General features: G+C 35.6%; 3 protein-coding genes across 3 annotated transcripts; 1 reads left to right on the top strand and 2 right to left on the bottom strand.

Moving 5' to 3' along the window:
* Nucleotides 1–101: 101 nt before the first annotated feature.
* LOC117323495 (trans-L-3-hydroxyproline dehydratase-like) lies at nucleotides 102–2,187 on the bottom strand. Its single transcript, XM_033878751.1, has 2 exons — nucleotides 1,391–2,187; nucleotides 102–347 (listed from the first exon to the last, which is right to left on the bottom strand). Exons 1-2 carry the CDS (start codon nucleotides 1,857–1,859, stop codon nucleotides 172–174), a joined length of 645 nt encoding a protein of 214 aa, XP_033734642.1. The 5' UTR covers nucleotides 1,860–2,187; the 3' UTR covers nucleotides 102–171.
* A 757-nt stretch (nucleotides 2,188–2,944) lies between these two features.
* LOC117322638 (trans-L-3-hydroxyproline dehydratase-like) lies at nucleotides 2,945–5,840 on the bottom strand. The gene is made up of 2 exons (XM_033877576.1): nucleotides 5,459–5,840; nucleotides 2,945–3,120 (listed from the first exon to the last, which is right to left on the bottom strand). Exons 1-2 carry the CDS (start codon nucleotides 5,838–5,840, stop codon nucleotides 2,945–2,947), a joined length of 558 nt encoding a protein of 185 aa, XP_033733467.1.
* Nucleotides 5,841–8,140: 2,300 nt separating this feature from the next.
* Nucleotides 8,141–19,117, top strand: LOC117323493. The gene is made up of 5 exons (XM_033878749.1): nucleotides 8,141–8,691; nucleotides 9,768–10,302; nucleotides 10,632–10,887; nucleotides 12,394–12,519; nucleotides 15,241–19,117. Exons 1-5 carry the CDS (start codon nucleotides 8,201–8,203, stop codon nucleotides 15,462–15,464), a joined length of 1,632 nt encoding a protein of 543 aa, XP_033734640.1. The 5' UTR covers nucleotides 8,141–8,200; the 3' UTR covers nucleotides 15,465–19,117.
* Nucleotides 19,118–22,874: the final 3,757 nt, after the last annotated feature.

The raw sequence follows: 22,874 nt of genomic DNA, 5'->3' as shown, positions 1-22,874 counted from the left end.
TGTCATTATTTGTCGTTTTTGTCATGTTTTGTCATTTTTGTCATGATTTTGTCATGTTTTGTCATTTTTGTCAAGATTTTGTCATTTTTGTCATGATTTTGTCATTTTTGTCATGATTTGTCATGATTTTGTCATTTTTGTCATGATTTGTCATGTTTTTGTCATTTTGTATTATTTGTTATGTATAAAAACACCTGTAGTAGCTCCGGCTGCGTTCCTAACTTCCTGTATGGGAACCTCTCCCAACCGGAAGTTGTACTGCGCGTCGGCTACGAAGGCGTAGAATGCTCCTCCGTAGACTATGTCTACGGTCACGTTTCCATATTCCGGGATATCCACAGAAACATCTTGAAACATATAAATATTATACACGTACCAGTATAGGTATGAATGAATATTCATGAACATGTATATACCAAATAGATAACGTAGCGATGCACAGCTGCCGCATCCGCGAGATTACTAGGGCTAGGTTTCTGAATCTATTTACCCATAAATACACATTATCAGTAGAACCTTAAAAATACACATTTAAAAGTTTTTGGTGGTGTTTTTAAAATTAATTTCCCTTTTTTATTAATAACTGTCAATGAATATAATTCAGAATTATGACGTGTGTTTTTGGAAAATATATATCTGTATGCATGTATAATGTAATGATATTGTTACGTAATGAAACAAGGCATCTCAAGCGATACGAATCATCTCGCTATTCGACATTGACGTAATATGTATCATAAAGTAGAAGGGTGCTGATTGTTTCTGCAATTGCAAACCAGATGCAGACGCCTGTAAATAAGGATATGTTAATGAAGTCCGTCGAGCATGGACGTAAAATCCTATAATAATAATTGTCTGACAATTAGTTTTTGTGACGTGGGTCCGCGCCTAACCCCTGTGGTTTTATCAAATTATAATATTTTTTTTATCCAGAATGTAGGACACAATACTATGTAACATGAGAATCTTAACCTAGTTTGGGAGAGAGTTTCGAGAGATAATACTTTACAATCGTCTATTGCAGTTGTGGTTGTATGCTTATCTATGTGCAACATTGTACATACGTGTAGTAAGTGTGTGGGGGAAATGTAGTTGAATGACAGTGAAGAAGCCATTGGCTGACACGTTATTGAAACATGGTTTAGTTATAGTACAAGTGTTGGTGTATGTAGTTGGTCTTACTCTGTGCAAAGGTATGAGACTCTCAATATCTGGTATTGAGTGTATTGATACACGAGTCTAATATGTATGTTCTGTGGTGCTACATGTATTTATGTTGTAATTTTTGTGAACTAGCTGTCATTGAATTAAGTAAATCCTGTTTTGTATTCCATACCCCGTCTTCATTGCATAAATCAAACCGTTACATATACACGTGTGACAAACATACCTGTTGCGAAGACAAAAGCCGGCACACTGTTAAATCGGACGTTTCCGGTCTTTCCATTTTCATACTCCACAAACGCTTCTACCAGTCCACACGGACACTGGATGGCCACACGGGTCTCCGGACTGGAAGGGTTCCGGACTAATCCCGAATCTACAGCGTATCGTCCAAGGGCGATAACTGCATGTCCACACATCGTACTGTACCCTTCATTGTGCATGAAGATCGTGGCTATGTCAGCTTTCTTGTTGTCGGCTGGAACTACCAATGCTCCGTACATGTCATAGTGACCGCGTGGTTCATACATCAGAAATTTTCGGTATGCGTCAAAATTTTCCCTGATGAAACGAATTTTATCCAGTATGGTGTCGCCCCCGAGGGAGGGGAAGCCAGACTCTATCACTCGCAATGGTTCCCCGCCCGTATGCATCTCCTTTGTTCGAATTTCGACATCTTCTGGTACTTCGGACATGTCTATACAACTTAACAGTCTGTTAATCGGTCATGGATGATCACCCAAATCAAATGTAACGTCACAAAATACGGTGGCCGATAAGCGGTATATAAGAACACACTGAGAGATATGAAGGCGCTGTGTTTTTTTTTTCTCTCTCCCAGAATGCCTCATTCAAGATGGCTGCCAATATTGGTAGCCATCTTGAATGAGGTATTCTGGGAGAGAAAAAAACCCCATAGATGCCTTCAATTCTCTCCCCTGTATCTTGGTTTTCAAATACAGAAGTGACATACCTTTCTTTAGTTGTATTTTCTTGAGATTTTATCTTTTTAGGTTGTTTTGGACATCTTCTTTCAATATCTGTTGTTGATGATTTATGGCTAGCCGGGTTGGATTTCACGACGTTATTGACTTTCGGCATGCTAGTATAGTATGTAAATGGCTAGCCGTGTTGGTTTTCATGACGTTATTTGTCATGTTTTGTCCTGATTTTTGTCATTTTTGCCCTAATTTTGTCCTGATTTTGTCATTTTTGTCCTGATTTTGTCATTTTTGTCCTAATTTTGTCCTGATTTTGTCCTGATTTTGTCATTTTTGTCCTAATTTTGTCCTGATTTTGTCATTTTTGTCCTGATTTTGTCATTTTTGTCCTGATTTTGTCATGTTTTGTCCTAATTTTGTCATGTTTTGTCCTAATTTTGTCATTTTTGTCCTTATATTGTCCTGATTTTGTCATTTTTGTCCTGATTTTGTCATGTTTTGTCCTAATTTTGTCCTGATTTTGTCATTTTTGTCTTGATTTTGTCATTTTTGTCCTAATTTTGTCCTGATTTTGTCATTTTTGTCCTAATTTTGTCATTTTTGTCCTCATTTTGTCCTGATTTTGTCATGATTTTGTCCTGATTTTGTCATTTTTGTCATGATTTTGTAATGATTTTGTCATTATTTGTCATGATTTTGTAATGATTTTGTCATTATTTGTCGTTTTTGTCATGTTTTGTCATTTTTGTCATGATTTTGTCATGTTTTGTCATTTTTGTCATGATTTGTCAAGATTTTGTCATTTTTGTCATGATTTGTCATGTTTTTGTCATTTTGTATTATTTGTTATGTATAAAAACACCTGTAGTAGCTCCGGCTGCGTTCCTAACTTCCTGTATGGGAACCTCTCCCAACCGGAAGTTGTACTGCGCGTCGGCTACGAAGGCGTAGAATGCTCCTCCGTAGACTATGTCTACGGTCACGTTTCCATATTCCGGGATATCCACAGAAACATCTTGAAACATATAAATATTATACACGTACCAGTATAGGTATGAATGAATATTCATGAACATGTATATACCAAATAGATAACGTAGCGATGCACAGCTGCCGCATCCGCGAGATTACTAGGGCTAGGTTTCTGAATCTATTTACCCATAAATACACATTATCAGTAGAACCTTAAAAATACACATTTAAAAGTTTTTGGTGGTGTTTTTAAAATTAATTTCCCTTTTTTATTAATAACTGTCAATGAATATAATTCAGAATTATGACGTGTGTTTTTGGAAAATATATATCTGTATGCATGTATAATGTAATGATATTGTTACGTAATGAAACAAGGCATCTCAAGCGATACGAATCATCTCGCTATTCGACATTGACGTAATATGTATCATAAAGTAGAAGGGTGCTGATTGTTTCTGCAATTGCAAACCAGATGCAGACGCCTGTAAATAAGGATATGTTAATGAAGTCCGTCGAGCATGGACGTAAAATCCTATAATAATAATTGTCTGACAATTAGTTTTTGTGACGTGGGTCCGCGCCTAACCCCTGTGGTTTTATCAAATTATAATATTTTTTTTATCCAGAATGTAGGACACAATACTATGTAACATGAGAATCTTAACCTAGTTTGGGAGAGAGTTTCGAGAGATAATACTTTACAATCGTCTATTGCAGTTGTGGTTGTATGCTTATCTATGTGCAACATTGTACATACGTGTAGTAAGTGTGTGGGGGAAATGTAGTTGAATGACAGTGAAGAAGCCATTGGCTTACACGTTATTGAAACATGGTTTAGTTATAGTACAAGTTTTGGTGTATGTAGTTGGTCTTACTCTGTGCAAAGGTATGAGACTCTCAATATCTGGTATTGAGTGTATTGATAGACGAGTCTAATATGTATGTTCTGTGGTGCTATTTATGTTGTAATTTTTGTGAACTAGCTGTCATTGAATTAAGTAAATCCTGTTTTGTATTTCATACCCCGTCTTCATTGCATAAATCAAACCGTTACATATACACGTGTGACAAACATACCTGATGCGAAGACAAAAGCCGGCACACTGTTAAACCGGACGTTTCCGGTCTTTCCATTTTCATACTCCACAAACGCTTCTACCAGTCCACACGGACACTGGATGGCAGTGGCGTAGGAAGCGGGGGGGGGGGGGGGGGGGGGGGGGGGGGGGGGGGGGGGGGGGGGGGGGGGGGGGGGGGGGGGCAATTGCCCCCCCCCCCCCCACTTTTTTCAGTGGGGGGGCAAACATATCTTTTTGCCCCCCCACTTTTTGCCATCCAAAATCTAAAAAAGGGGAAAAACACGAATTTATATATTCATTTCGATAAATATCTGTATATTTTCGAACCGATAATGTTTTCTTGAAGGCAACGATAAAAACTTTATCTTGTAATTCCGGAACATTCCGACTTTTATACTAGTATATCAATCCTCAGACAGGTCTGTGTGTCGGTCGTCTGCACTAGCCTGGTAAGTCAATATTTATATCTTAATACAAAATTTTGCTTAACTTCATCTCATAGATTCAATAAGTTGATGATAATTTGTGAAGTTAATTGAGTTCATAATGAGAACAAGACAGAAACACAACATGAATAAGAATGCGCGGTTTTAACGTGAATCGAGTGATACTAATTACCAACAGGTACGAGGAAATACAAAAAAAATCGGCTCGCGCCTACGGCGCTCGCTTTATCACTAAATTACTGCCCCCCCCCCCCTTTCGATTGCAGATCCACAGGGGGGCTTCGCCACCCTGGTACCCGCTTAGCGGCCCCCAAACCTCTCACAAAAAGGGGAAAAAAATCGGCTCGCGCCTACGACGCTCGCATGATCACTTCATTACTGGACCCCCCTTTCGAAAACTCCTGGATCCGCGCCTGATCCCGAATTATTGGAAATGTGCTATATTTCATTTTCCGCGGAGGGCTTAGACCCCCTTGAACCCCCTATCAGGGCGCTACCCTGGACCCGCTGGGCGGCCCCTCAGACCCCTCGTAAAAAAAAAAAAAAAAAAGCAAAAAAAATCGTCTCGCGCCTACGGCGCTAACATTATTACTAAATTACTGAACCCCCCGCCCTTTCGAAAATCCTGGCCGGGCCTGGTGAATCATGTTTTGCCATAAATGATATATCCTGATTTGCGTAAATAACTTATTTTGTACTACATAAATTATCAAAATTATCATGGGATGTTGAAATGATAATTATTGGCTAATTTTGCGGAGATGGCATACGATTTGTTTAGTGCGTAAAATTTAAGGTTAAAAAAATTTTGCCCCCCCCCCCCCCCCCCCCCCCCCCCCCACTTTTTGACGACTTCCTACGCCACTGATGGCCACACGGGTCTCCGGACTGGAAGGGTTCCGGACTAATTCCGAATCTACAGCGTATCGTCCAAGGGCGATAACTGCGTGTCCACACATCGTACTGTACCCTTCATTGTGCATGAAGATCGTGGCTATGTCAGCTTTCTTGTTGTCGGCTGGTACTACCAATGCTCCGTACATGTCATAGTGACCGCGTGGTTCATACATCAGAAATTTTCGGTATGCGTCAAAATTTTCCCTGATGAAACGAATTTTATCCAGTATGGTGTCGCCCCCGAGGGAGGGGAAGCCAGACTCTATCACTCGCAATGGTTCCCCGCCCGTATGCATCTCCTTTGTTCGAATTTCGACATCTTCTGGTACTTCGGACATGTCTATACAACTTAACAGTCTGTTAATCGGTCATGGATGATCACCCAAATCAAATGTAACGTCACAAAATACGGTGGCCGATAAGCGGTATATAAGAACACACTTCCTGGTGTTATCTATCAGTGCTATGTCTCACATGAGTTTATGAAAGCGTCATTATGCACTTCTATCCCTACTACAATGTATATTCTGACACCTCCACACCCATCGGTGATCAAGGTTTGTTTGTATTAAACAAATACATATGGTCGGCGCACAAATAACTTCATTTGAAGAAGTACCATCACGACCCCAAAAATGCATACCAATTTCATTACACAAGAAAACATAGGTCTAAAATTAATCAACAATATTCATTCAAATAGACACTAAAATAAGGTATCGATGATACTATTCTAATATTTATAACAATACATCTTGTCATTTCATAAAACTTGTGTCTCATACGGATATTTAACATTAAATAACAACGCGGGGACAATAGTGACGTCACTCAAAAAGAAGTTCCGTAAGTACTTCCGGTTCAGTGCGGTTTGTCATACCCTAGGGGTTGACAGAGACATTTCTTACGTCTAAAACTGGAGATAAATCTGTAAACTGTGGAAGAAGTCTCTATCTTTATTAGCTAACTTTTTAAAGCTCTGTCTCCATCCACCATAACACACTTTTTGACATCTCTATATCCACTCATACTAGCTAACGTTTGACATCTCCATCTCCACCCACCCTGACTAACTTTTGACACCTCCATCTCAACCTACTCAAGCCAATTCTTGACATCTCCATTTCCACCCACCCCGACTAACTTTTGACACCTCCATCTCAACCTACTCAAGCCAATTCTTGACATCTCCATTTCCACCCACCCCGACTAACTTTTGACACCTCCATCTCAACCTACCCAAGCCAATTCTTGACATCTCCATCTCCACCAACCCTGACTAACTTTTGATACCCCCATCTCAACCTACACGAGCCAATTATTGACACCTCTATCGCCACCCCACCCACACTGAACCATCTCTAACCACCCTGACTAACTTTTGACACCTCCCTCTCCACCCATCTTCGGTACCGGTTGACTCCTCCATCTCCACACATCGTAGCTAACTTTTGACACACTTATCCCCATCCACTCTTGATCATGTTTTTAAGGTTCAAAAATTGTCAATCAAAGCGAACCATTAAAGAAATATAATTTTTCCAGCAATATCTAAATAAGAGTGACATTAAGATTTGAAACCAAGGAATTTATTTTAAAGCCTTTTTTGTTGCGAACATCTAGTTGAAAACAGAAATTTGTGAATGAATTATTTTCTATGGAAATCGATATGGTACGATATGCTAAATGCCTGATGAGGAATGCTAAATGCTTAAAGCATTTCGCATAAGCATTTAGCAAAAGTAAAAAATTCGCATAAAACTTTTAGCAAAAAGCATTTCATTGTATTTTAATTATGGAAAGCCGGTATGACATGCTAACATTTAAATGTTCACTGCTAAATGAGAAATACTTTATGCTAAATGTTTACTGCTAAATGCAGAATGTTTTATGCTAATTGTTTAATGCGAAATGGTTAAAGCTTGAGTTGTTGTTTTGATTTCTTTCTATTAAATTACATATCAAACGTTGTTAATCCTCATTAACAACGTTAAATGTTCATTTGTAATTGAGGACACCGTCGGATATCACCATGCTAAATTCATCACGGCGTGATAAGTGTAGCTTAAATTAGTACACCGAACCGTGGGTATCCGACGATGAATTTGAGGATAACAATACCAGAAACAGTTTAAACACTCATGGCAAATAGACAGTAGGCCCTGAGCAGCTAGAGAGTATTCAGCATTTCAAAATACCGAGGCCAACAACAAAACAACATTTTGCAATAAGCGTTTAGCATTTTGGCTAAATGCGATACAAAATGAAAAATGCTGTTGAAAGCGAAATGCTTCATGATAAATGCGACATGCTAAATGCTTTACTGTATGCGAAATGATTTCTAACGTTAGACCAGTCATCTAACTTGAAGATGGAGATATTATCCGCTTTGAAGCAAAACATGTATGGTTGCTTTGTTTACAACTTATCCCTTTTAGCTAGATTATGCTCAATTACAAAGGATTTCTTCATTAAAAAGTTTGCACTTTAAAATTAAGCATTTCGCACGAAACATTAAGCATGTCGTAACGACTTTCCATATCTAATAAATCATATTTTCCAACATCAACAACATAAAACCACAGAGTTATCTTACCGGAAGTAATTTCGAACAGGAAGTTGTAATAATCCAAGATGGAGGTGACCGAAGCGATGGAATGATAGTGAAAACAACAAAACAACTAACTACACGTTCACTATGAAATCATCTCCATTTCGAATAGCTACATTGGTTTTAATGCTAGTTAGTTTATTTGTTGACATAAAAATATCAGCATTACATCTCAAAGGGACATGGAACACCGGCAGTTTCTACAAATATCTTGCAAAATTTGGTATTCAAAAAACAAACACGAAAGATTTATTGGATACAGAAGGATTTATTTATGGAAATATTACTTCAAGAAATAATTCCTCTTCAATCGTCACTTTAGTTGTCGTAGATAGTGAATATTTTATGGAGTTTCACGGAAACAGTACTCGAAAGCTACACAAACACACCTGCGCACGTATGTTTAACAAGATTGATACCATTGCGTTTGACTTCGAGTGCAAGAAACACGGTTTGGAGGATTTCTTAAGAAAGGTCCCGTGTATTAAAGGAAAACTTTGTTATGACGAAGATAACCCAGCTAACGTCATGCCAGGATATCAGTTCACATACAAAGTACAGGATTTTAGGTCTCCAAGGTAACTAGACCGAGTTTCATCTGGCCCTGACACCATGTCTGTTGTAGAAATATGTTGGCTATATGATATATTATCAGTTTGGGAAAAATCACCAAATTGTGCGTAATACGCAACCATGCCCATTAGGCTATATGACAATTGAAGTAGAGTTTTGTTACTAAAAATAGTACTCTAAAGTTAACTTTTTGAAATTTGTACCCCATGGTGATTCTTTGAACTTACTACACAGTATACAATGTATACAGATTCATGATTCAATATAAGGAAAGATATAAGGTGATCATATATCGTAAGCAAAAGTTGATTTTTAGGTTATCTGACTTGTAGCCATCGTGCTTCGTCCGTCGTCATGTGCCTTCCGCCGTCAGCAGTGCGTAAACTTTTCACATTTCAAACTAATTCTCAAGTTCAACTGATGGGATTGAGTTGAAACTTGCCTGGAATGATCCTGAGATAATCCTGACCATCACCAAGTGTTGTTATTTTTCGGGTCGGTCTGAAAGCCAAGATGGCCACGTGCACCATGCTGCCACCATGGCAACTATTTTGAAAGACACATTTTTATCTTCTTCTCCAGTTCCACTGGAGCCATTGAGCTGAAAATTGGTGAGGATGTTAAGAAAGGGGAACCAGCAAAGTGTTGTTATTTTTCAGCCTGGTAAAAACTTTAACTTGGCAGCCACTGTGGCCATTTTGTAAAATGATTGCACAATCATGGTTTTCCTGAACAACACCCATTTCAAACTACTTCCCAAGTTCCACCAGTGGCTTTCAACTTGGCTACAATGATCTTGAGATGGCCCTGACCAAGTGATGTTATAAAAATATTCTGGTCAGTCCAAAATCCAAGATGGCCACCATGGCCAACAGTACCACTATATTTGAAATAAGATTGAGTTTACATGTATATACAATAGTACATACAAGGGTATTTAGAGTCAGATGACCATTAAGGGCCATGGGCCTCTTATTACAGAATATCTTCAATGGAATTTATAAAGTCAATAATCATGCTTACGCTCTATAATTGATGTTGTGTAAAAGCTTGAGTTGAAGATTTTTTTTTTTTTTTTCAGGTACTGGTATGTAAGTTTAGTTGCCTGCCAGCGTAACCATTGTGTGTGGGAGCGGAATGATGACAAGCCATTCAATCTGGACTATGACATCTGGCTGGTCAATGGAAATCCAGCATCCAAACATTTGAATCCATTTGAGCATCAGTTTTCATTTGACGACCATGATATTTTTGAAATTTATTTAGTTTTCCTCATAATCTATGGCATAATATCTCCTATTTGGTTTTATGCATTTATCAAACAGAAACATCCCATAACACAATTGTTTACATCTGTGATAGCTTTGGAAGTGATAGGTATAGCCCTGAATTTCCTACATTTGTTGATATTTTCTTTCAATGGAGTTGGTTTCTTCCCATTGGAAATAGTTGGGAATGCAGTGGACACAATATCACAGTGCCTGTTCATGCTGTTTCTACTGCTGGTTGCTCGTGGCTGGACAATTTCACACATGGAGATAAAGGGACGTGCTGTGGTCTTCTCCATCTGGGGTGTATACACTCTCTCAAACTCTGTCCTGTATTTTTGGAACCTGGTAAGACTCTTTGTTAGCAAATATTCATATTCATGGTAACCTTATATACACATGTAATTACTTAAAATTTAAGATCAATGGAAATTTTGTTGAGAATATAGTTAATGTATGATAAACAAAACTGTTTGGTATTTTTGCTCAAACTTAGAAGATATTTTTCTCAGCAACCCAAACACACTTTTGCATAATAAACAGCTCTATATATATATATTTTTATCGATCATAATTTCAGAAATAATTCATGTATATACTAATTCAGGCACTATCTCACAATGTTTTTTTCATTTTGTAAATAAAAATTGTGATCCATCTTTCTCTTTGAATTACAGACTGAAGTTGATGAAATCTCCAACATAGATGAATGGCAGACATGGCCAGGCTACATAACACTAGGTTTACGTGTGGTGATTATGATATGGTTTGTCATAGAGCTTAGACGCACAGTATTCCATAGCAAACATCCAGACAGACTGAACTTCCTTCAACAGTTTGGAGCATTTTTCCTCGTGTGGTTTATATACCTGCCTGTCCTAGCAATCATTGGCACACAGATCTCAGCATTGTGGAAGCATAAAACTATTCTAAGTAAGTTATTGTGTGAAAATTATAATGAATAAACTGAACATAGTGCATATAAAAGATCTTATAAGCTTTGAGGAAATTGATAACCCAGCAGGTAGGGCTTAAGAATTGTACTTGCTGCCCCCATTGCTTGATCGTAAGAGGCAACTTAACTTGGGATCTTATCTTTTCTTAGTAACTTTCTTCTTCCTAATGTCTCCCTTGACAATGCCTCACTTTTGGCCTTAAGTTGAGTGTTTGACACTGGAAGGAAGGCTTCCAGTTCTGCCCCCTTGCTTAGACCCGAGTCTTTAAAAATGGTAGTTGTTACTCCTGCTTAGTACTCAGCATTTTGGGAGTGGGACGGCTGGTTTAAATTTGCCTGTTGTCAGTTTAATGTGACCGGGTGTCCTGTTGGGTGTCTTCAGCAGCATGCTTCATTCAGGTAGCACTAATTATTATAATTGGCAAAACTTCCGGACTAGCACATACTTAACATGAACATAACGCAGCCTCCTAAAACACATACACACTCACCACACAAATGCATGTCGTACCCACATAATGCCATCCTTAAATGACCTATAGGCTGTTGATAGGATGTTAAATGATAAATAAAGCCAAACTGAAGAAATTGAAATTATGATAATTTGAGGTTAAGTTAATTCTTTGATCATATGTCGTTGGAGAAGAGTCAACACTAATATGATTGCTTCAAGATAATTTGTATTGTTGTCGAAATGATAATTTTGTTTTCAAGAATATGAATAAAAGTGTTTAATAGAGCATAAAATATTTGTAGTGTTAATGGTGTGTTGCTAGTTTTAACTAAACCTGCTATTTCCTACTGCATGTCAAAAGAGACAACTAATGCAGGTCCCTCCTACAGATTTCGGAGTGATTTCTCAGATACCGGTCCCTCCTACAGATTTCGGAGTGATTTCTCAGATACCGGTCCCTCCTACAGATTTCGGAGTGATTTCTCAGATACCGGTCCCTCCTACAGATTTCGGAGTGATTTCTCAGATACCGGTCCCTCCTATAGATTTCGGAGTGATTTCTCAGATACAGGTCCCTCCTACAGATTTCGGAGTGATTTCTCAGATACAGGTCCCTCCTACAGATTTCAGAGTGATTTCTCAGATACAGGTCCCTCCTACAGATTTCGGAGTGATTTCTCAGACGTTTTGTGTTGAGAAGATCATTAGAAAATCTAAGAATAGACTGTTATATTTGAGGAATAGGGCCTACAAGTCACAGTGTGTAGTTTTAGAAATTAGTGATCTAGTCACACACTTAAACTCAAAACTTTGTCTCAAATGATATAAACACTTGTCTTCTTGGAAGATCTAAATAAACATGGCTTTGATTATGGAAGTTGAAGAAAATTAATCAAATATTGAATTTGGATTACTTTCTTTAGACTTATCAATAATGTACATATTTTTTACGGTTTCATAAATGTTTTACATTGTAAAGTAGTTGACCATCATAATCAATGACTATAAAGAATTAATACTGATTTTACAGCGATAACACTCGGATCAGATCTACTGTGTGTTCTGGTGATGATCCATTTACTATGGCCCAGTAGATCCATCCTGTATCTCATCAAGACTGAGAGCACCATATCTACATATGACCTGGAGATAACAGGTAGGAATTGTAACGTGTGGTATGTCTATTATAGTATACAGGATAGTGATGTGACTGAGTGATGTCTATTATAGTATACAGGATAGTGATGTGACTGAGTGATGTCTATTATAGTATACAGGATAGTGATGCGACTGAGTGATGTCTATTATAGTATACAGGATAGTGATGTGACTGAGTGATGTCTATTATAGTATACAGGATAGTGATGTGACTGAGTGATGTCTATTATAGTATACAGGATAGTGATGTGACTGAGTGATGTCTATTATAGTATACAGGATAGTGATGTGACTGAGTGATGTCTATTATAGTATACAGGATAGTGATGAGACTGAGTGATGTCTATTATAGTATACAGGATAGTGATGCGACTGAGTGATGTCTAAGGACTTTGTATAGAGAAGTGTACAGGTGAGTGATGTCTGTAGTAGTAATTGGTATAGAGAAGTGTACAGGTGAGTGATGGAGTCGCTGAGTGATGTCTGTAGTAGTAATTGGTATAGAGAAGTGTACAGGTGAGTGATGTCTGTAGTAGTAATTTGTATAGAGAAGTGTACAGGTGAGTGATGGAGTCCCTGAGTGATGTCTGTAGTAGTAATTGGTATAGAGAAGTGTACAGGTGAGTGATGTCTGTAGTAGTAATTGGTATAGAGAAGTGTACAGGTGAGTGATTTCTGTAGTAGTAATTGGTATAGAGAAGTGTACAGGTGAGTGATGTCTGTAGTAGTAATTGGTATATAGAAGTGTACAGGTGAGTGATGTCTGTAGTAGTAATTGGTATAGAGAAGTGTACAGGTGAGTGATGTCTGTAGTAGTAATTTGTATAGAGAAGTGTACAGGTGAGTGATGGAGTCCCTGAGTGATGTCTGTACTAGTAATTGGTATAGAGAAGTGTACAGGTGAGTGATGTCTGTAGTAGTAATTTGTATAGAGAAGTGTACAGGTGAGTGATGTCTGTAGTAGTAATTTGTATAGAGAAGTGTACAGGTGAGTGATGTCTGTAGTAGTAATTGGTATAGAGAAGTATACAGGTGAGTGATGTCTGTAGTAGTAATTGGTATAGAGAAGTGTACAGGTGAGTGATGTCTATAGTATTAATTTGTATAGAGAAGTGTACAGGTGAGTGATGGTGTTGCTGAGTGATGTCTGTAGTATTAATTTGTATATAGAAGTGTACAGGTGAGTGATGGAGTCGCTGAGTGATGTCTGTAGTAGTAATTTGTATAGAGAAGTGTACAGGTGAGTGATGTCTGTAGTAGTAATTGGTATAGAGAAGTGTACGGGTGAGTGATGGAGTCACTGAGTGATGTCTGTAGTAGTAATTGGTATAGAGAAGTATACAGGTGAGTGGTGTCGCTGAGTGATGTCTGTAGTAGTAATTTGTATAGAGAAGTGTACAGGTGAGTGATAGAGTCACTGAGTGATGTCTGTAGAAGTAATTGGTATAGAGAAGTATACAGGTGAGTGATGTCTGTAGTAGTAATTGGTATTGAGAAGTATACAGGTGAGTGATGTCTGTAGTAGTAATTGGTATAGAGAAGTGTACAGGTGAGTGATGTCTGTAGTAGTAATTTGTATAGAGAAGTGTACAGGTGAGTGATGGTGTCGCTGAGTGATGTCTGTAGTAGTTATTGGTATAGAGAAGTGTACAGGTGAGTGATGGAGTCGCTGAGTGATGTCTGTAGTAGTTATTGGTATAGAGAAGTGTACAGGTGAGTGATGGAGTCGCTGAGTGATGTCTGTAGTAGTAATTGGTATAGAGAAGTGTACAGGTGAGTGATGGAGTCGCTGAGTGATGTCTGTAGTAGTAATTTGTATAGAGAAGTGTACAGGTGAGTGATGGAGTCACTGAGTGATGTCTGTAGTAGTAATTGGTATATAGAAGTGTACAGGTGAGTGATGTCTGTAGTAGTAATTTGTATAGAGAAGTGTACAGGTGAGTGATGTCTGTAGTAGTAATTGGTATAGAGAAGTGTACAGGTGAGTGATGTCTGTAGTAGTAATTGGTATAGAGAAGTGTACAGGTGAGTGATGGAGTCGCTGAGTGATGTCTGTAGTAGTAATTGGTATAGAGAAGTGTACAGGTGAGTGATGTCTGTAGTAGTAATTTGTATAGAGAAGTGTACAGGTGAGTGATGGTGTCGCTGAGTGATTTGACTGATGTCTTCATTGAGACATGTTATCTTTACTTGAAGTCTAGGAAAATGACTGCCGTTTTGTACATGTAGGGTAGTAGACCTTTAATAGATCTAGAAATGACTATATCTTTAATAGACAACATGTATTTGTTATGACCAGGACAGGCTCTTTGATATATTTTACAGATAATAAATATCTTTACTGAAGATTCTGTGGTAAGCATGTATTTAGAAGGAAAATTTAGTTTATTATGCTGTTTGGGGATATTAATCATCTTGATTTAGTGCATAGTAGATAGATTATTTATTTGGTGAAGTTTGTGGTATAATCTAAAAATAGATTACATAATAATTATATACCTGGAAGTACAGGTTGCGTGATATTCTGTGTAGATAACTTTTATGGTGCAGGTTTTTTATGTCCCCACCATGAAATGGGGTATGTAAATGTATGTATGGTGCAGGTTTGTGATATACTCTGTAGATTAATTTTATATATGGTGCAGGTATTATGACGTACTTTCTAAATAATATTTTGACAATGTATATGCTTTATAGAGGATTTCTGGCTATGCTACAGGTTTGCTGGATATTGATGACCCGGAGGAGACCAGTATATTTAGCAGAGAGACCCATTTTCCTGGTAAACAGATAGAGCCTAATCACAATACCATTCACAATGGAAAGTACCACCCAAAGGGTAGGAGAGATGTTCCTAATGGCACTCACCATCTGGTAGAGGAGAGTCGAGACCTTATAGAGATGGAAACCATAGATATCCACACAGAGGAATTGGAGTTATAGTTTAATATCTACTGTCTCATGAGATATCGTTTTTTCATTGCCAATATTTTTTTTATTACTTTTTATCCATTTCCACAGGTGAGACTTATTTTGAAAACATTGGAAGTAAACTTTTAGCTGTAAGTTCAACAATTCATTTCAAATTTGATTTACAGACCATTGTTTTACAAAATGTATTGGTAAAAGTTTTGTCATATTTGAATATGGTTAAGTTAAAATTATTTAGAGGGATATGTTTTAGTACACAAAGAACTGATTCAGGTAGATCAAATTTGTGATGTGTTTGCCATCAAATACATTTTTGTATCTGAAAGTCAGTGTAACTAATTCAATCTTTTTAGTAACAGTTTGGTCTGAGGAAAACCTAGAACATATAAAAAATACCAATTATTGTGTATTAAATTTGATATAGTACAGTATAAGGAGCCTCATTGTTCTAATAGCCTTGGACAAGATAGAAGTAAAAAATCTAGTTTCAACTTAAGAAATTCATCTCGTCATTATACCAAAAGTGACAGATCAATAAGTAGAGTAGAGATTTATAGAGTGTTAATTCCAATTTATTTATTTAGTATAATTATGTTTATTATATATTAATTGTCCTTTAATAAAAAATGGTGATAAGGAGGAGATCACATTCCACGATGTTGAATACAACTACAGTTTGTACCATCTGTTGATGTACAAATTATATTGTTTTTATTTACCCTTGAAGACTTGCTGTATAACCTTATTTAAAACTTTAAAATAGCTTTATTTTTGTTTAATAAAGTATATCTTATGTGTGATACATATCATTGTCTACCAGCAGTGAGCCATTTATTGGAATTTTGTTGAAATATTTGTTATAGATAGATAGTAGTGATGTTTGATATGGTATCTATGCTTGAAATTTAATTTCTTGTTCTACCAGCAGTGAGCCATTTATTGAATTTTTTTTGAAATATTTGTTATAGATAGATAGTAATGTTTGATTTGGTATCTATGTTTAAAATTTGATTCTTATATCTACCATTATGACCAATTCAGTTTTAAAGGTAGATTTAAATCTGCAATAAAAAAAGTACCAAGTTGTTTACCATGCATAATTAGTCCCCCACATTACTACAGGAGATAACTAGAGTTTTATGCTATGTAGTCTGTAACATATAAAGAACTTAGAATTCAGGCCACCTTTTATACAGAGTTTTGGCCTTTTGTTCAGTGTGTGACACATTGTCTGTGGTTCATCTTGTATATTCTGCCAAGAACATGTGCCAACTTTGATGTGTACTGAAATGGAGTTATTTAACTTAACTTAAACAGAGTTATTGCCCTTCATTGATCAAAATACCAAAATTTGGCCAACAGGTGACGAAGGAGTGCTTTAAATACTCTACTTTTATTTATGTAGGAGATGAACAAGTCCCTTCTTAGGGTATTTACAGATTCCAAGAATATTGTGAGATTGAAAGCCGCACAGTCATCACTGAATAATAAAATCAGAATATAATTACAGGTAGAATCTTCAGTTTCTGTGGTGTGGTTTCATTGTTATTAGTTTTTTTAATTAATGCCTATTGTCTGGTAAATTAACTATTGTTGGATATCCACAGCCGGATACTAATTATTTGAAATAAATGTAATATGTTATGGAGAGAACTTTAATATAGGCTTAAGCCTGATGTTCAATCCAATTGATTTCCAATAAAATATGTTGAAATATCCACAGCCGATTGCACTATACGTACAATGTACGACAATGATTCTCAAGTTTTTATACCAATTTTTTAGAAGTGATGCTGGAGCTGTTGCAATCTCATATAATAAGTTTTACTATTTACAAGATGACCTGTTCGATGAGGTTATCTGATTCTGTGTATAGCCAGGCAAGGCCTATGCCTAGTTTTTCCTCTACATTTAACAGTATAGATTTGTATATAATAAATGACATTTAATTGTATTATAAATGAGAATTTCACAATACTCCCTTTAGAAGGATATATAATTCTGTTAGTATAGTTTAAATTCAAACTTATTAAATAGTCACTTCAATGGATAAAACAATGGGTATTGACAGTGTAATCAAATGCCGTAGAGATCAAAATTCTTAACTAAAAGAAAAAAAACATCCGTCCCACCATAATGTATTGCTTATGTGACTATATCTCCTAATACTCCTAATATCTGTTATTTCTCAGATACATCCTTAGATTAATGCATTGGCCTTACAACAAACCATTTGGAAGCCTTTCAATATATATATATATATATATATTATTAACGTCGGTATGCCTTTGGCACCTGCCGTTATAGTCGTGGTGGGAAAATGTTGTTAGTGACATGCTTTTTTTTTGCTTTAAAAATTGCAATTTTTCTATTTTTCAGATCTAATAATTGATTTTCAGCATAATATCTTTTTTTATATAAATCTAGGAGCTACTTGTATAAACCAAGGGATGTTGTACTATGTTTTAATTTGATGATGCAAGATGACCCGGTCTCTCTTCACTTTAATGCTAAAAGCTTTATACCTGCATATTATTTTTGCTTATATCTTTTACATAGATAATAATGTACATATTTTAAGCATATGAAGACATAATTTTCTGTTTCTAGATACTGTGAATACGTTCTTCATAATCATGTTGTTTGTATTTTTAATGATTTGAAAATAAACAAAAGTTCATTGGTCCAATAATTTGTTTAAACTTTACTGTTGATCATATTAGTTTAAAATTGTGAGGAAATCTAAAAGAAAAATGCATCATTTTAGACTAGCCACATTTTATATTGATATTAAAACTATGGAACAGGATATGTCATGATTTGACTGGAGCTTACCTTGGGGTACTAATATAACCACACTGGTTTTGTTGTGTGATCTGTTATATTAGCATATTGTTATTCATTCACAGATGTGCTCAGATAATTTTTGTTCTTTAACAGAAATAACAAGTACAGTCCCATCATTTGTGTAACTTTACAAAACTAGTACCATTATCAAAGATCCAGAATTATTGACATTTGTAAATGCCATTCCATCAACAGTTGCATTGTACTTACCAGTTCATAGTTTTATTTCTAATGATTCCTCCCCGAGATTCCCTGTTTGGTGCTACTTCACATATACTGTAAATGTGGATATTTTAGTGGTTTTCTTATTTCAGGTCTTTAATGCTGAGAGCATTCCATCTACATTAAGATTGTGTAAATTGAAGTTTCTGTATACAGTGAAACCTGACTTTACCTTGTCAGATACGATAGTGTGTCAGTAAAGTCACCGATCTTGTCAAGAGACACTTGATGCTGCACCGACTCTGTGTTAAGAATAGTTATTTCTTTCAAAGTTTTGAAGATTTTCCACCAGTGTTAAGTATTTCATCTTTTTCATGTCAGCAAATTTTCACAATTTGTTTAATATATGGTGTGATGTATGTTGCAGGTTGTCGTTAAAGTCGGTGAAAGGTAAAGTCAGTAGTTGGTTAAGACGGTGGTTGGTAAAGTCAGTGGTAGATAAAGTTGGTGGTAGATAAAGTCAGTGGTTGGTAAAGTCAGTGGTAGATAAAGTCAGTGGTAGATAAAGTCAGTGGTAGATAAAGTTAGTGGTTGGTAAAGTCAGTGGTTGGTAAAGTCAGTGGTAGATAAAGTCAGTGGTAGATAAAGTCAGTGGTTGGTTAAGTCAGTGGTTGGTAAAGTCAGTGGTAGATAAAGTCAGTGGTAGATAAAGTCAGTGGTAGATAAAGTCAGTGGTTGGTAAAGTCAGTGGTTGGTAAAGTCAGTGGTAGATAAAGTCAGTGGTAGATAAAGTCAGTGGTAGATAAAGTCAGTGGTAGATAAAGTCAGTGGTTGGTTAAGTCAGTGGTTGGTAAAGTCAGTGGTAGATAAAGTCGGTGGTAGATTAAGTCAGTGGTAGATAAAGTCGGTGGTTGGTAAAGTCAGTGGTCGTTATAAGTCGGTGGTTGGTTAAGTGAGTGGTCGGTAAAGTGAGTGGTCATTAAAGTGAGTGGTCATTTAAGTCAGTGGTCTGTAAAGTCAGTGGTAGATAAAGTCAGTGGTTGGTAAAGTCAGTGGTAGATAAAGTCAGTGGTTGGTAAAGTCAGTGGTAGATAAAGTCAGTGGTAGATAAAGTCAGTGGTCGTTAAAGTCAGTGGTAGATAAAGTCAGTGGTAGATAAAGTTGGTGGTCGGTAAAGTGAGTGGTTATTAAAGTGAGTGGTTGGTAAAGTGAGTGGTCATTAAAGTCGGTAGTCAGTGAAGTTGGTGGTTGGTAAAAACAGTGGTCGTTATAGTCAGTGGTCTGTAAAATCAGTGATCGATAAAGTCATTGGTCGATAAAGTTGGTGGTCGTTTAAGTCAGTGGTCAGTAAAATCGATGGTGGATAAAGTCGGAGGTCGTTTAAGTCAGTGGTCTGTAAAGTCGATGGTTGGTAAAGTCAGGTCTCACTGTACTGTTTCTACAGCAAGTACATTGTATTGTGTACCTTCATTGGCCAGATTTGTTTTGATATGTACTTACTTTTAAATTTGAGTACACCAAAATGAATTCATCTACAGCATAAATCTATGTATTATTGTATGTTGTAATTACAAATATGAGTACATTGTGTATCTATATTGTATTACAGATATAATTATGATTATAATAACTCTGTCATAAAACTGTCACATAACTAGAATGTCCTTGTTATGTGACCATGTCATACCAGTAAATATTGTAAGATATGTAATACTGTTGTGAGGTCCTGCATAAAATGAAATCATCATATAATTGTTTTGGTGATGGAATTAAAACATAATTTTAAAGTCAAAATTAGCCAGTATCATAGTGAATGAATTTAAGAGTTATTACTTCTCATAAATACCAGCTATGTGAAAAAGCTCATGGCAAATTAAATAATTTAACAAGTTTGATGCGTGCAATTCCGTGTTTTGAGATTTTAATTAGTCATGAAATGATCATGATCATTATTTAAAAAAATAAATAAATAAATTGCAATGTCCATTTCCTTTGTTCAGGCTTCACTAAATTACATTTGTATTTACTTTATTTTTTAACACAACTTTGAGGCTGTTTAGTGCAATATTGTATCCTTAAATTTGAAGCACATTAAATCTTTTACCATTTCAGAAAAAAACGGGTAAAATTATCACATGTACATAAAGGTTACACACAGGGGCAAATTGAAGCGGACCTCAATTTTCACTTTTAGATACAACATGACCTACATCTTTATCCATCATTCCAATCGAGATAGAAATACATTGGTATATCCCTCATTCCAACCTTATTTAAAAGAACTACATTCATATATCCCTCATTCCACTTTCCACACAGAAGTAAACATCGGGTTTACAATCACAAAATTTAGCATGGAGGATGAGAACTGAAATGAGAGATGTTATTTGAATTAAATTCTTTTTATATGAATTAATAGATGTACATGTAAACGAAACTACATGGAAAATCATGTATTAAGTGTGATACATGTCTTTTATTATAAGATAAACATGTTCATATACAATGTATATTAAAAATTCAGTTGGATAATATCATACGTTTCTGTTTCAATGAAAGCTAAGGCTAACAGAAACATGCATGTGTCAAATAGTTAATCCTGTTAAAGGAATTAAGTTTTATATACACTCTGTCTATTGTAGAATTTCTCAGAGAATTAACCCAATCAATGAAAATGTTTAGCTGTCCCTAATTAATGATTTTACTTTCCTAAGTAGTGACAGTATTAAATTTCCATTGGGTGTATTTCAATTCAGAATATTTAAATTTGCTTTTATGATAATCAACTTTGTCACATTTCATAATTTTCAATATGTTTCATTATTTTTCAAAAAATGTTTTTATATGGACTTAATGTCTTAGAACTCTAGTCCCATATCATTAGAAATACAGATATCCTTGCACTATTTAATCAATGCTTTAGAAAAAGAAAAGAAGCTGTATAAAGATTGCTTTAGGAATACAGGTAACTCTTTCTTTATCATTACAAGTGGCTTTAGAAATTCAGATTTAAAACTTCATCTGATAATATAGTGAAATAACAATAAAACTACATGTAGGAAGTTTGAAGTGGGTCACTAGATAAACAGATAATAACTGGGCAATATGTATTAAGGCTATTCTAGTAAAACATCTACCCCACCTCAGGTCTCCAGATTTTGTTAAGGGGTACCACTCACAAAACTTATTGAATAAATTACAAGAACTTATAGGAAAGAAATCCAACCTTGGATAGAAGCAATTTATTTTGGATTCCTGGGGTCAGGTAGATATTTTAATGGAATAGTCCTTACCTTTTAATATATATTTTTTTAATTATGTGATATAAATCATACAATTCTTCTGCTGGCTTTATCGAGATCGTTAGCTCGAGAGATTATGAATTAGCCTAGATGTAATCATGTCTGATTTTGAGGTTCTACATTTAATTATTTAAAACGAACATATCATTGATAGTACTTTCCTTCCATGACCCTCAAATCATGTAAGTTACCAATTTTATGCTCAACATTTCTACATTTGAATGTGTTTAATTTATTGATGTTCAATTAGTAAGTCATATTATATCCCTGTAACTGAATGTGTAATCGAAGGGTATAGGGGTAATGACAAGATTTGTTTTTATAAAACAACATATATCAGATACATTGTACAGTGTTTATAGCATCATATATAAATATACATATATATACACAACTGGTATGTTTTTAAAGATTGACAAACAAAATCAAGTATAACTTGACTAAAAAAATTAATGTAGTAATAATTAGACATACATTGACAACAGTCTAGAATGAACAATGATGATATCTAAATGCTGATGCTTAAATCTTCACTTTCAATCAATGTTTACTTTAAATACATGTAAAAGATTTTTTCTCAAGTTTTTGTTAATATTTCTACTTATATGAAACCAAAATTTCAAAATGAAGAATGATCAATAATTTAACGTTTGGGTGAATCTCTGTAACTAAGTGAAACTTAGTGTTTTTTTCCTCTGTCACACTTTAAATAAATACCACAATGTTGGAAGTTTCTTTGATTGTTACCGGTAATGAGTATGTGTTGTAATTTATATTGTGAAGGTTGAACTGGTATAACATTTGATAATCAGATCAATACCAATTATTGGTAATTATAAGTACATATACATGTTATTTATTTTTGTGAACAAAATATGTACAAAAATGGTCAAAATGAAATATCATAGTTTGAAAATGTTTATGTCCTCACCTGGTACAGGTGTTCACTAAAATAGTACTATTCTGACAAAATGAAAAGAAAATGGGAATTTTTTTTTTTATTGAAAATTATTAAGAATCCAGTCATCAGTTTGTTCAGTTTAATATATATAATCATTTATAATGTGAAATGATCAAATGTTAATTTATGCATGACTTGCTTGATAAAAGT

Source organism: Pecten maximus, chromosome 3, assembly GCF_902652985.1.
Source record: "Pecten maximus chromosome 3, xPecMax1.1, whole genome shotgun sequence".
Classification (NCBI taxonomy): domain Eukaryota; kingdom Metazoa; phylum Mollusca; class Bivalvia; order Pectinida; family Pectinidae; genus Pecten; species Pecten maximus.
The sequence above is the reverse complement of the archived record's forward strand: the minus strand, read 5'-3'. Positions and strand labels throughout refer to the sequence as shown.

Bases quoted from the DNA above. Each gene is read 5' to 3' on its own strand.
- LOC117323495 (XM_033878751.1), bottom strand. From the start codon at position 1,859: ATGTCCGAAGTACCAGAAGATGTCGAAATTCGAACAAAGGAGATGCAT. The intron at 348-1,390 runs GTATGTTTGTCA...ATATGTTTCAAG, and splicing joins GGCTTTTGTCTTCGCAACAG to ATGTTTCTGTGGATATCCCG.
- LOC117322638 (XM_033877576.1), bottom strand. From the start codon at position 5,840: ATGTCCGAAGTACCAGAAGATGTCGAAATTCGAACAAAGGAGATGCAT. The intron at 3,121-5,458 runs GTCGTCAAAAAG...ATATGTTTCAAG, and splicing joins GGCCATCAGTGGCGTAGGAA to ATGTTTCTGTGGATATCCCG.
- LOC117323493 (XM_033878749.1), top strand. From the start codon at position 8,201: ATGAAATCATCTCCATTTCGAATAGCTACATTGGTTTTAATGCTAGTT. The intron at 10,888-12,393 runs GTAAGTTATTGT...CTGATTTTACAG, and splicing joins GAAGCATAAAACTATTCTAA to CGATAACACTCGGATCAGAT. The intron at 12,520-15,240 runs GTAGGAATTGTA...GCTATGCTACAG, and splicing joins ATATGACCTGGAGATAACAG to GTTTGCTGGATATTGATGAC.